We start from the raw sequence: 15,167 nt of genomic DNA, 5'->3' as shown, positions 1-15,167 counted from the left end.
ACTTTTTTTTGTTTGATGATTGTTTTCTACATGACTGGTCAAGTCATGACCTGGGTTTTTTTTTAAGCATTTTCCTGCAACAGAACCCATCTACAATAAATATACCTCTGTCTTGTGTTTATTAGCATGCAGTTCAGCGACATACTCTGGGTCTGGTGAGCAGGAAACTATTTGTGAAAAAATCACTTTATAGTCCAGCAGAGGATTAACAATTCCTCCATAACATTTACATCTGACAGCCTTATGTTAACCTAAGTGAGATGGCGTGTGAACCTGTATTTGCACTATGGAAGAAATTACCCTACATTGCTGGTAATTGTATAATTCTTAAAAATAAGTCTGTTTATAACTCTGTTGCTGTCTTCTTTCAAATATGAGTGTTCTAAAGCTATTTAGAGTTTGAAAATTAGTCCTAAAGGAGAGTTTCTTTAAAAAAATAAAAAATTTATGCAAGGGCAACATCAGCCTATCCTGTTTCTTTCAGTGTTGTGTAATCAGCTGCATTAAAATAAACTTGTTCTCACTACTCATGGGTTGACACTTCATATATAATCAGAACCATAAATGAATGGGATAGTCAGCATACTTCAGATAACACACGCATTTATGGACAGCGTATGAATGCTGCTTTATCTGTCTCAGAAAATTTTCCAGGATGTAATTAATGGTGTAGCAGGGCCAAAGATTTCCCCATACAAAATCTACCAGAGCATTTCTGGGAAGTATACCTGGGAGATACTTTGCCAAAACAGGATACTGTGGCACTCTTCATATAGGGGCAAACTTTTGCTTTTAGGGGTAAACACATTGGAAAGTGGTGCCAGACACCCAACAGCAGCATACTCCGAGGATGCAATGACCACCAGCAGTGATGTAGGGGATCTGGTGTAGGGGGTCATGGCTTCTGCAATCATACTGAGTCTTTCAAATTATTTTAATTTAGAGCCTCATACTGAATGCCCAGCAGAGCCTAAGGAGAGGGAAGGAAACGTGCTAAAAGGAGAAAGAAAGAAAATGTCCCCATAACTATGCCTTTTTTTCTGATGGCCGCTCTGCACAGGAGGAATGAAATGCACTTTAGCTCACTTGTCTCCAGAGTAAATTGTCAATGTTTTGAACAGGATTCATATAGTGCTTGAGGGATTTTCTAGTAATCATTTCAAATGCCAGCATCCCTTTGAAAGCATACCATAGCTACTGAAGCCTTCCCCCATTGCACAACGCTCCCCACACTGTCAGCACAGACCCGGTAAATTTGAAATAATAAAGAGCACGAAGGGCAGCAGGGACTCTGCTTTGAAATTCAGAGCTGTTTCTAAGGAAAACGGAGAGGCTGGAAACAATATCTATCCTGGTCTCTTTTTCCTTTCCCAGATGTACAGTAAGAAACAATTTTAAGCAAACTGTGGAAGAATGGGTGTGTTTAACCTTCCGGCATAGGATAGGAAATCCTTTCAAAAGGAAAATAAGCTCCAACACTACTCTTACCTTCCTAAACAGACCAGTGTAAGACCTAAACAAAAACCCCAAATGTTGAAATAGTCCCTAACAGACTGAAACAATGCTGCTGTTGTTTTCTGAGCTGTATTATTTCACAGCAACTCAAGTGGCCACTGGATAGTTAAACTCTCCTCTGACTTGCACTAAAGGAATGTCTCTAGGAGGAGAGTTGAATCGGTTCAGAGCTTGGCAATGAAGAGGCAAATCTGTGTCTCTGACTGCATGTCCTCCTAAGAGATAAACTGCAGCTCAAACCACAATTATGGGCTTGATGTAGAGATTATTGGAGGCAGACATCTGGCTTGTGTTCAGCAGGACTTCAGGCTACAAGATGTTAATAGTCCCCTCTGGCCTACAAAACCTGTGGTGCTGTGAATTTTTAATGTATCCTTGAAAAGATAAACTTAGATGTGATGTTGGGCATTCTTCATGTGGCCTCCTCCCCAGCCAGATGCCTGCGCCCTGGCTCCCGTGCATGGTAAGCGATGCTGGTGCTCACCAGACTTCGGGTTGCAGAGCACTGGGGGGCTGCTGCTGAGTGTCGGGCTGCTGCTGAAGTACCCGCTGCTGCCACAGCTACTCATGCTGCTCCTCCGTACTGCTGACACGATCTTTATCTCCTTGGTGGGACTCACTAGAAACAGAGAGAAAATACAGAGAGAAAGAGAACTGGTATCAACTATTGAACCTAGTTTCTTTAAAACAATAGCAATAAGCCACACTTTTGCTGACCACACTGGGAAGGCGTTAGCGTGTTTTACACAGAAGAGTCACTGCATGAGTATGATATACTCATGTATGCTGTAGCTAACATGATGGCTGAACTGCTCCCATTGCAGTGTCTTCTAGGAGGGATTTCAATATAGAGAAATAATTTCTTCCATTTTTCCTTCTACTTCCCATTTATTCTTTTGGTTCTTGCTAGATATTGCTGTAGAGCAAATGGTGCAGGACCCCTTCCCCTCACTTTTACTCTTCTCAAAAACTCCACATAGAATATATAACAAATTACTTTGGGCTTGGTGGGATTTTAAGCAGTTCTGTTTGTTCATGGATACTGATTTTTGATCAGCATCTGACATCACTCTATTGATAAAGGCACAAAACCCTCCCAAGGAGCTAAAGATTTGGTAAATTGAGTGGATGGACAATCCCTTTGAACAATGACACATGACCCCCTGCCCTGCTTTTTTCAGATAAACGCTGAAACCCTTCACCCAAAAAGGATTGTTTGACATCCCATGGAGTCACCCTATCAACAGCAGTATAGTTGATGAGTCACCTGAGAGAAAAGTGGTGTGTTTTCTGTTGTCATGGTTCTGCTTGCGCAGGCAAAACGGGCTGTCATGGCTTTCTGGCATCAAGCGAGATTTCTCTGTGAGGAGCTCCATTAATCGCCGTCGCCGGCGGAAATTCATTCTGCACTGGTAGAGCAAGTTGCTGTCCATAAAATGGTGCTTGTTGGACACTGGGAAAAGAAATGGATAGAAGGTCTGTGCCTGGTAGGACTGAAATCAGAGCACTGCAATCTGCAGTGTGTGCACTCACGCCTCACTGGAAGGAAGCAACACTGAGAGGGCTCCTCTTCCCCTCTGCAGACTCAGAAGAAGGAGAAGGGTGGTCAGCTTCACATGGGTAGCCTCGATATACATGCTTTTATAGCATGATAACAAAGCAGAAACTTTAGTGGCCACTGCTGAGAGGAATCTTTTACACTACCTTGATTAATGACAAGCACTTCTTTTTGTCAAGTGGAAATGGAAGTACTTTATCTTTCCGTGACGGGCTGCATAATGGTCCATCTCCACGCATGCTCCTCTGTATGCCGATTGGTGCTGCTGGTCACTACATCGAGCTCCCTACATCGAGTTTTTTGTAAATTCATCAGTGAAGGGCAGCCCCTGGGGGCTCTGACTGACTACCCCGCTTGGAGCTCCAGGGCAGCAAAGAATCGAGACCTGTGTATTTATTTCCTCTGTCTTGTTCACCACAGACACCGTGTCCCAGACGCTTCCTGCAGGCCACTTCCTCCCCTTTGCACGGATACGCAAGGTTTGGGAACAGGCACCCGGCCAAAACTCATTTTTTACATAATGAACAGAAGTCTTAATTACAACCTGTTTTGACACTGAGAGCAAATCCCAGGTTGCTGGTGTCAGAGCAAGTGCGCTGAGCCAACCCGCAGACTGCAGCATCGCCGTAACCTCTGCGTGTTCACTGCCACTGATGCTGCATCTTAATAGCAACACAAAATGCAGCAGTTGGATGGAGCTCTGTGCCAGGTCCTCGAAGAGCTCTGACTCCTTCAGGGCTTGACGGCAGGAAAGCCCTTTGGAGCACTCCCTGCATTAGTACTGCAGCGTCTTAAACACCTGCAGTAGACGTTTTGGCTGCATTTTCTACACCTTCACCTAGTGATCACATTCCACAGAAATTATTTCTCACAGCTGACCTTTTCCATGAAGGATCTAGATTCTGGATTCACCTAGTTCATAAATTGCATTTCTTCTGATACTAATTGTAAGTACTGGTGGGTCATACATATTTATACGTAAAGTGTAAACAACAACATAGATATGCACTCCAACATCGGCCAAGTCTTTGAGTGCATGACCCAGTCATTTGGCCTCAGCCTTCTACCGCAGCCACCAAACTTCCACCTTGGTCTCAGCTCTGCCCAGCACGTGGTGTCCAAAAGCAGCAGAGCCCAAGGTGCTGCAGCAGAGCCCAAGTTGCTACACCAGTTCCAGAGTTTGGAGCCCTGCTGGACTGCTTTCCCTTTGTCTTCATCCTCAACTCAATCTTTCTTGCTCTCATCCCTTTTTAATACATCCATGTGTCCCAGATTGCTCACCATGAGCCCTGAAGAAGTAGACCACATACATGTTAGCCTTGCAAAAAAGGCTGTATTTAGACATAAACTTATGGTATGTCATTTGGTGCATATGAGCTGAAGGAATAGCCTCAAAGAGGAAAAAGCCCAGCCACCTTCTGCAGCAGCTGGTGGTCTCAGAAAGAATATTTATGGCAGCGATGTCAAATAAGTTATCATCATCCAGACAATAAAGAAGAGGCTGGTCCTAGCCATGGTCCTCGGCACAGTCCTCCATATGGATACAGAAACTGCCATATGGAGTCAGACCATGAGTCCATCTTGCAAAGAAGCACTTCTCTTGGCTGCCTGGGCCACTGTCAGAGAGCGGACACTGTACAAATGGACTTTTGCCTTTGGGACACCAGGAATAATCAGGACACAGAAGCTTTCTCAACTGCCCGTGCTTGTGCCTGAGCTGCCACGCAGACTCTCTGCCCCAGATTCCCACAGTGTAGCATAGGCTGCAGGGCATTTCTTTTACAGTTTTGGTAAAAGGTAGAGTTTTGAAATTCTACCTTTTTTTTAATGAATAAAGCAGAGAGGTCATGCCAGTTAGCCAAACTGCAATGTTTCAAGTACTATCTACAGAAAATACCCCTGTTACCTACATTGTCTGGTTCTGCCAAAGAGCTTCCGAAGAGCCAGGGCCTCTTGGCGTCATTTTGGTGCTAAACCTGTTGTTTCTTCAAATCAGCCGCGTGCATCTTCAGTGAGCACAATGGCTTTGCTAAGTCAAATTTAGCATTGCAAGCAATTCATTGCTATGTTCTGACATGTTAAATATTGCAGGCACACACTGCTGCTGTGCTATCATTTTGGACACGTATAGTATGAGATACTATTAAACAACACTTACTAACGACCACTGTTTTTGAAGAGTGGAAATGGAGGAGAGATTTGGAGATTTGCCTACATCCACCAAAGGATTTGCTATCAGAGGCAGAGTTAATACATAGGTGTTCACAGCTATCAGTCTCATTGTCATATCACTGACACAATAAGTAGCAATATCTACCAATATCCTACCACATTACTAGAATAACCTAATGCAAATACAAAAAAAATTTCCTTTTTTTTTTTTTTATGACATCTTAAAGAGTTCCCTTAAACTTAAAAAGACACTGACCTTGATCTACAAGATCAGCACATTACTTAGATTCATAATCTTAAATGAACTAGATCCCCACTAATACTCCCTTGGAAGTAGAATTACTGTTGCCAACCATTTGCAATGTAAGAAATATCAGTATAGTTTCTGATTCAAGTTAAATATTATGGCACTACAATTCTTAAGTAAAACTATTCTGCTCTGTTTGTGTTATTAACTGAAGTGCTCTGACAGTCCTCAGAAATTATGATAATCAGAGATCAACACACACTTGTGTTGCAGACATCCTAAAGCACTCTGAAATTCAAGAATCATTCTTGACTATGAAACTATATAATATAAACTTTTTTATGCCGAGATACTAAACATATTTTAGAATAACAATACTTGTTTTGACTGAAATATCATAACATTACATATTTACAATAGCGAAGTTTAGGTCTTACATTGACATAATTAATCCCTCCTGTAACTATTTCAGTCCATGGAAGGGTGAATTTTTCTACAATAAATGAATACAAGTGGAAAAGATAAAACCAATGATTATATGTTGCAGAATATTTGTATATGATTTATACAACAAAGGGTTTGTAGCCAGAATGTTTATTACAAGTAGGATTAGTACAGAGTCTGGAGTGCTCATTGATTTTCATAGTTTAATTCCTCATTTCTACTGATAGTTCATATTTCATGTGAGCATGTTAGAATAACAGCGTGCAGCCTTGGTTTGGGCAAATAGCGTATTTGTAGCACCAGGTAACTTTCTGCACATTCCTTAACTAAAAGATAATATTTATGTACATTTAAGGAGAAGCTCAAAAAATAAACAGGAGTAGTTAGCTCAAACTGCCTCCTTGTACATACATCATGAAATAAAATATCTCACCAAAATTATTGGTGTGCACCGTGGGGCTATATTTGTTGTTTTTTTTTTTTATTATCAACTTTCTTACGTATTCATGATTTGGGATGAAATGTCCATTCTGGGACTCTGCCTAAGGGTGAGTCTATCTGGAATGGTGCGGAAAAAAGGGATTTCCAGACCACAGATCAGAAGGAAGAGGTTGAGGAGGAGGAGGCAGATGCCGGTGCAGGCCGTCTCTGAATTGCTCCTCAGGTGCAGTGGCGGAGTTACAGCGTTAACCAGGAGGAGCTATGCGTGCCCTCGCCCTCAATAAATCACAAGGACGTGAATGCTGGAGGCAGAGCAGGCACAGAAGGCTGGGTTTGTTACTCTTGGTACACACCGGGTGAGAGGTAGCGGAGCAGACATGGGTGCTCTCTCAGCTGCTCTAACAGTCCGTGTTTCGCTGCAATCAGCAGAGAAAAGGGGGAGTGAAAAACTTTTCCAAGTTGATTGCACAAAGCTGAGAGGGCTGCACAGACTTGCTTGGGAGGGATTTCTTTAAAGGTAATGTCAAGGTTGTTACCTCGAGCTAACACGGAATGTTGACTTAGGCAGCAGCAGATAAACTTGTGGTGCCCCAACAAGGCTCCTGCTCCCAGTATCTGTCCCTCTTATGGAAGCTTCTGCCTCTGGATAGGGAACTGACACCCATTTCAGTTTGTCTTAAATTGTCAGGCCATGGCTGACAAGGATCAGGACCTGTATTTGTACATGATGGGGGTGATGTAAAGAGCAAGACGGGGTGACTTCACGGGTTTTTCAATCCAATTTAACTCACCGGTGCTCATGTGGCAACATGTTCATGTTAAAGTGTGCACCTTATGAAATAGAAAGAAACTGTGCCAAAGAGAGTAAAGAAAATACACGGTGACTGGCAACCTGCAAAATCACAAAAGTGAATCAAGAGAACTTCTGGCCCTGTAAGGAAAGGCACCAACATTAATTCATAGTCACCGATGTCAAACTTTGAAGGTACGGTCACAACCCACTGGTCTAATCTTCCGCAAACACAGGCCACAAAATTTCTTCCAGAAACAGAACGTAAAAACTGTCTTTTAATCCTACTAAACTATAGTTTAATCTTCTTTTAAAAGTAGCCTGTAATGACCACTTTACTCTTCCCCTTCCAAGCTGTTCAAGCCTTCAGTCACTTTCCCTGCCAGGCAATAAAGATTTAACTCGAGGCTAAATTTGTTTGACGTTAGCTGCTAATCCCTGGACTTTGACACACCTTCATCAGAAAGTCACAAAAGATCTGGTCAGAAATCTGTGTAAAGAAGTCAAGCCTCAGACACATCTTCGATCAGCTTAATAAACAACACCCCTTAAGTTCTGACTCTTTTTTTAGCCATCCTCAAAGCCTCTTCAGATTTTCTTTACCCTTCCTAAGATGCGGCTATCAGATGGTATGCTCACGGTTACAACCTCATGCCCCTTCTGTTACTTGCTGTCCTCCTTTCTGTACAACTCAGGCTCACAGTAACAGTTAATGCAGCCGTACAGCACGGAAAGCAGAAACTGGGAACAACTTGTGCCCCGTGCATCCTCCTTCCCCTGCACAGCATTGATTCACACCAGCGAGCGGAGCCTGTATTCTCATTTCCTAGATGTATTGCCTTCTAGTTATACCATCAGTTATAGGAAAACACACCTCTTTTTGGGTAATGACCATTTAACTACTAGAGTTCAATTATTTGTACACTGTCTCATCTATTCATAGAGTTTGCAAACTTAATCGGCAAGGATTTTAGCTGGTGATGCCCCATTTACATTACTGTTAAGAAGAGAAAAATCAGACTATTTATTTTGGCATTTCTCAGACGGGGAGCACCTAATGTTGCAGCTTTGGTGGTTCTTGTGCCTGACTGCTTCACCGTTTCTGTCCAGATACATAAAATATAAATTGCAATGTCCATGCAAATCTTCTTTCAGCTTCTAATTCTGACATAAAATCCTGGGATCTGCAACAGGCTCAAACAGCCTTTTCTTTTCTTCTTTTGCAAGGAGGCTGATGCAGAGCAGAGAGAGAAATATTAGCTTTACATTGATTTCATAGAACTGAGGAGGCTTTAGAAAGTACAAAAGCCTATTTTAATAAATGGTGTGACTCATGCCTTAAAAATCAGGCCATTTTCATAACTGGCTTTTCCCCCAAATCCCTCCCACCACTTCAACTCCCCATGATTTTTAACGCTAATAATCTGTGTACATCTCCTCCGCAGCGATGAATGCTTTCTACCAGCCGAAAGCTGCAGTTCCCAGTAGGCCAGACCCAGCGACGGACTCCAGCTGCTCTGCACGTCCTCAGAACCACAAGGCTGTCACCAGGCGAGCCCGCGCCTGGAGCCGGGGAACGGCTGCTCCGCGTCAAGGGAGCGCTGGGAAAGAGATCAAAGTTCCCCGAGGAGCCGGATGAGCAGCTTTTCTCAAGAGAGCGAAGGACATGTTGAAGTGTGCGCTTGTTTGTTTGTGTGAGCATGAGCTTGCGCTGGGGTTAAGAGGAAGAGGTTATAAAAGCATTAGCAGAGTATATGGAGTTTTCAGCGCTGATATGTCATGTCTCTCCTCACTTAAAGACAAAAGCAGCACTGAACTCGTTCCAGCGGTGTACAACACATTCCCAAGCCTTTCCCTGCACGAGCCAGCGGCCCCAGTCTACTCGCAAGTATACTTTATCTTTTCTCTGAGGTAGTTTCCTAGCTGCAGGTGGAGGGAGGTGATTCTGCCCCTCTCCTCCGCTCTGTTGAGGCCCCACCTGGAGTACTGTCTCCAGTTTTGGAGCTCCCAACGTAAGAAGGACATGGACTTATTGGAACGGGTCCAGAGGAGGGCTACGAAGATGATCAGAGGGTTAGAGCACCTTATAGAAGCCTTCCAGTACCTTAAGGGGCCTACAGGAAAGCTGGAGAGGGACTCTTTATTAGGGAGTGTAGCGATAGGACAAGGGGTAATGGTTTTAAACTCAAAGAGGGAAGATTTAGATTAGATATTAGGATGAAATTCTTTATTCTGAGGGTGATGAGACACTGGAACAGGTTGCCCAGAGAAGTTGTGGCTGCCCCATCCCTGGAAGTGTTCAAGGCCAGGCTGGATGGGGCTTTGAGCAACCTGGTCTAGTGGGAGGTGTCCCTGCCCATGGCAGGGGAGGTTGGAATTTGATGACCTTTAAGGTCCCTTCCAACTCTAACCATTCTGTGATTCTATGATTCTGAACCTTCACCTTCACTGGCTGCAATGGTCTGCACCTTCATATAGCAAGTCATAGATGACCATACCAGTTTTGACCTCTAAAGTGGCAGGACATTGCCCCAAAGGAGCTGACGTATGCAGGATGATGAGACACACACTGGTGGGCTCCAGGGAGTGACAGGTGGTTGCTGGTTTATCTGAAGGAGGGCATAGCCTGAGCTGCTCCCACCAGCACCCAAAGTGTGCCTGGGGAAGGGCCTGGCTCCAGCCTTGTGTCCTTTTGCTTCCTCGCTCCCCTCTCCTAAGCAGAACCAGTGTTTAAAAGGGAAGGAAACAAATCACCACTGTAAAATAACGGTTCCTTAAAAAAATGCCTCTCTCCTTGGAGAGCAGCTTGCTGAGCCCGTCTCCTCTGTGCCTCAGGCCTTTTGCCAGCTCAGTTTCGGTCCCTTGCCAGAGAAGCAGTGGAAGTGTGTGTGTCCACTTTGGCTTCCGCAGAGGAAGAGTGAGCCCACGAGCTTGGAAAACACTGACCAGCTGCTGAGACCCGCATGGGCTGTCAGCTGGTCCTCACCCCAGCTCCATGCTGACCACCTCTGCCACACAACTCACCACTCGTGCCCATCTCTCTTTCACTCCTGCCTTGCACCAGCGCACGTGCGGCCAGGGGAGAATCACCGACACTTTATTCTGCATTGGACAATGCTCTTCCCACTCCTCTCAGAGCCTTCCTGTTTTTCTAAAGCTAATCTGGCATCTGCAAATGCATTTTAATAATGGCACCTATTCAGATTAGTTTCCTTTTACACATTGATGAATTCCACCTGCTTGGAGCTCCCTCAAGTCAAGGAAAGAGACTACAGATGTTCAGCGAGCATAGGGCCTTGGGTCTTTGATTCCCTGCACCACATAAACATAACACTTGCACTTCCACCTTTTATGAATGTATATATGCTATGTAGACTGTAGATAAGACCACCTGCAAATGTACTCAACCAGCATGTCAAACTCTTGGCAGTGCAGCTGTACTAAATGGTATTGTTTTCTCACTTGGATTACAAGGAATTCACTTTGAACGGGCAATGGATCTAAGCTTGAAATGCTCTAGTTTCCGTCAACTCTCCCATATAAAACTGTAAGGTAGACCTTGGCCCTGAAATACGAGCTGTTCCAGCTCGTCCTAGCTAAGGGTGAAGCCAGTGTGTCTAGAAGTAAGTAGGTCCTGGACCTGTAAGTGAGTCCAGAAAAAAAGCGGTGGTATAATTAGAAAACCTCATCTCCTGAGCTGTTTCAATGAACTGTGGTATATTCATGTCGTGCAAAAAAAGTCTAGACAACTTTTCTACTGCCTTTAAAGCATCAGGGTTACGACAGAGAACTGTCAAAATTTCCTTGGGAACTGAAATACAGACTATCCTGCTCATATTAAAGTGGTATGTTCTGCTCAGTGCATTAGCATTTCGTTTCAACTGCCTTAAAATAGGTATGCAGATAAAGTGTTTCTATATACATATTGTCTTTCCAGTAGGTTTGCCATCTATTTGCAGCCTATTTTCAAATACACGCGACTTACTCTAGCATGAAAAGCCAGTGTTGAATCACACACATTTCAGCAGTCTTTTCAGTTTGTATATGAGGATTTATCGTCTTTAATTTAGCAAGTTTACAGAACATAGCCAACTGCTTTTCTTTGCTTCCAAATAAAGTATGGAAAGTACAGTCTGTGGCAAGGGAAGCAGAAGATGAAAAGGCCCATCTGGGTGTCTTTTTTTTTTGTTGCAGCTGTTAAAAACTGAAACCCATTCTCTGTCAGAAAAATAGAATTTGGTAGTTAATATGAAAAGAAGTGTTCATGTGTTATTTACGTAATGCATAGAGCATGTGGCTCTTTCAAAAACCAAACGAATTCCTGCTTTATCTAAAGGCAACTGCAAGAAGAGCACAATGAGAAGCTGACAGAATAGGAAGATGGAAGACTATATTCACATGCAAAATTCTTACTCTCCTACTTTCCTACCAGGGCAAAATCATGTAAAATATGCCAAGTGGTCTCCAGATTTAGCATAAGCAGTTGAATTACCATGGGTGAGGTTACTGTCCCTATGTATGGGAACTGCTGAGGAAAAACTGCCACACAAATAAACAAGTGAGTGCCTCCGCATGGCATCGGCTCAGGGGGAACCGGGCTTATAATAAAAACAAAGTTGTGTTGCAGGACTTCAAAGACTAACTGAAGGCTTGTGGTTTACTGAGATAAAATGTAAAAATGGGATGTTTTCTAGTTTTTTGCACAGAGTATACACAATGACTGCTTGGCTATATCCAACAGCTGATGTAATCCAGGTGTTAGATCAACTGGAAAAATTATATAAAAAAATCTATGTGTTAATTATGGAGGAGAAAACCTATGACCATTTAATTCAATTATTTATGGGATGGTTCAATGGCTCTTATAAATTGCTACCTGCAGTTGATATTTCCAAGAAAAAGGGTTCCAAAGAGAAATCTCAAATCAAGGAAGAGGTGTATATTTCACTTTTATAGCAAGTTTTTACTTACAAAGTAAGAAATGCCAGCTAATCATAAGCAATTGGATGTCTAAAGTAAATGTAGCAACACATAATTTACAATTTACAGAAATTTTAGATGAGGGAAAGCTTTTCAACAAAAGCAAAAGAAATAATACTTTGTTAGCTATTTAATCTATTTCTACAATTATCATAAACTTTCAACTGCATCATGTATCTTGATGTTTAAGACTAAATGCACCGGTCATCTTGTTAAGGGAAATACTTCTGTATAAAGGTACAGAGTCCTTGCAAAGAACAGGGAAAATTAAATATATGTTTTAAGGCTTTTCTGCAGCAGCAGGGAGATAGCATATGTCAATATTTACTGTTCTCACTAAGTCACTACAAAATGTTTGTTTTTATCTCTGAAAGTAATTTTCACAGTGAAGTTTTGCTGATAAAAGATTAACTCTTGAGAGTGATAAGCACCTGCTTGTGTGCTAAGTCAGCAGAACATGTGCCTGCCGTCAACCACCAGGTCTGGCCAAGTGCAATTAACTCAATAAAACTTTTTTAAAGCTGAAAGGTATTCTAATTGGAGGTGGGCACAGAAGACACTAACATCATGCCCAAGACATCTTACCACATATTTGCTACCATTATAAAATCTTAGCATCATTGAAATGTTTCAAAGAAGATACCTGCTAGCCACTCATCTCCAAAAGAGATTTTTCCACTCCTTGCTCGCTCAGGAAAGCAAAGTCTATGTCCTTTCCAGAACCCATCACACATGTGTTCTTATACTGATCTGAGGCTGGGAAGCTACACCCCGCCCCCTGGAGCAGTGGGCAGCCATGCAAACTGCTTCATGCTGAACCATGCAGCGGCCGCGGCCTGAGGATGGTGCTGGAGGGATGTCAGAGAGGAAATAACACCAAGCACTCAAAGGTAAGCAGCAGCTTGGGAAATAGACTCTGCAGAAGAGAGAGAGTGTGATCTGGCATGGGAAGGGGAGCAGCTCAGACCCACATTTCTCATAGGCTCTACCAGGAGAGCAGCACATGCCGTACTGTCTGAGGTACTAGGCAATCACTGCGTGCTTACACTCCACAACATATTGAAAAAGTATTTCTAAATGTGCTATGATTTGGTTGCTGCCAGAGAGGAAATGCAAATATTCATCTTGCAAAGTGCAGGTGCTATCCTAAGAAGGAATAGGTTCCTTTTAACAGTATTAACCCGATTTTAAAATGGAAAGTGTTTATCACTTGAGATTCCAGACCTTAAACCTTTCTGCAAGGCATGCAGATGTTTCTGCATACCCCCAGCGTCCATACCCAGAGAGTCCTTAGAAGAGGAGAGGACTTAGCCTGTCACGTCGGTGGTGCTCTGCTGCTGGGACTGCAGGTGCAGCATAAATGCTGCAGCAAGTGGGAGGCAAAAAATGATGCCAGAAAGAGCTCTCTGGATACCCTCTTTCCTCTTTGGACATCTCAGCATCTCTATTTTCCAGACAGAGCTGTGACTGTGCGTGGATGCTCATGCTCTCCTCTGCCTACCCTACCCTTAGCCCATCCTCGCTTTGGTCTCATCTACCCTGGAGCAGGCAAAGAACTTCCTTCTCTTGCTGCACATGAATTTTGACCACAGTAGCTAATCAGTCTCACCATTTCCATATGAAGAAGAACTAGGAAAGATCCTGTCTCCTGGAGGAAAGGCTTATCTGTTAATATTACAAAGCTGTGTACCTCACCATACTAAAAATGGGCTTTTCTACAGAGGAAAGTGTTCTGTGCACCTCTTGTCCCTGCCCTTATTGAATGTGCATCACCATGTTTATAATTGTTTGCACAATCTTTATTCCTATATTCTGGCAAAGACCATCAGTGTTCACAAATGCAGAATGACCACTGGCAATTACACTGCAAACACAAGCCTTCAGGAAATGTACAGTGCATAACACTCTGCTACATTTTTATTATTATTATTTACTTATAATTTTGTACCTGGGAGTACCAGTCCATAGGAAAGGACATCTGGCTCCTATTTGTGAAAATGGTGGTTTGTGGGTTACAATTTGCATGCGCCAGTGGGATTTTGGAAGGAAGCAATTCAGCACTTAAGCACACTTCATCATTCTCATGTATGGCAGGGGAAATATGTATAGTTATATATACCCAAAGAGATCAGGAAGATTATTTTTAAACTGAAACATTTGATGTTTTTACAGCATTTATACAATTCCTCTTAAACCGCTGTTTTCCTTTTCAAAATTAGCATCAGTGTTTATTTCCTTTGTGAAACCTGGTTTGTGTCTGACCAATTAAAGTGAAGATAAATGTGACAGGAAGCTGTTTTGAATACAGTATCTCAGCTGCAGAATAGAGCTTCTCTGAGTAATTGAAATGAAAGTCAGTATCAGTAAAAATAAATTGCGCAATTCAATTGTGGCTGGAAAATTACTACTGAGATTGGCAACTTGATGCAACTATTTCTATTACTTTCTATTGCATTAGGTAAGGTAATAAATACTTCATAAGAATAGTAGAGCAAGCTTTATTTTATCCCATATTGTGGCTATCAAACAATATTGCTAGATTGCCTTTAGGGCAGGAAAATGTTTTATTCTCCACTCCTGCACAGTCGAGAGTCTTTCTGGTAGTTCTGCCAACAAGGATGCCAATTAGTGTCAAGTAATATCTTGGTACTGCTGCTGAGATAGAAAACAAAGGGAGCATAGTATGGTGAAATTAATTTACTGTTCTAAGAGATAGAAAAATACCTTCTTTTTTTCTCTTTTTTGTAATTGGACCTAGAACTCAGTGAGATGGGGTGGGGAGAAGAGAATACCACTCCTGCCATTTGACAGTTTGCATCCCCAAGTTTGCATCTGTACTGGGAGCATCTGTACAGTTTGCATCTGTACTGGGAATTCTCATTTTGAGCTCTCTTCTTAGGGGAAGCCAGCACTACATAAACCTTCAAAATGTGCAGATCATACCCACTTGCTAAGGTGAACCCCAAACCAGCTCTGTGTTATTTCTGCTAGTACTTTCATCAATATTCCTAACTCTATCT

The 15,167-nt window shown here is 42.7% G+C and overlaps 1 protein-coding gene across 1 annotated transcript in view; it reads right to left on the bottom strand.

Moving 5' to 3' along the window:
* The window catches only part of DEPTOR (DEP domain containing MTOR interacting protein), a 77,614-nt gene that overhangs the window by 24,712 nt on the left and 37,735 nt on the right, over positions 1-15,167 (bottom strand). Inside the window, exons 6-7 of the mRNA XM_074144752.1 lie at positions 2,783-2,968; positions 2,000-2,134 (exon numbers count right to left, since the gene is read on the bottom strand). Of these exons, the coding sequence (XP_074000853.1) occupies positions 2,000-2,134; positions 2,783-2,968 (321 nt within the window). The remainder of the gene's footprint in view (positions 1-1,999; positions 2,135-2,782; positions 2,969-15,167) is intronic.

This window comes from Numenius arquata, chromosome 3 (genome assembly GCF_964106895.1).
Source record: "Numenius arquata chromosome 3, bNumArq3.hap1.1, whole genome shotgun sequence".
In the NCBI taxonomy this organism is placed as follows: Eukaryota; Metazoa; Chordata; class Aves; order Charadriiformes; family Scolopacidae; genus Numenius; species Numenius arquata.
This window is presented reverse-complemented; position numbering and strand designations above follow the sequence as displayed.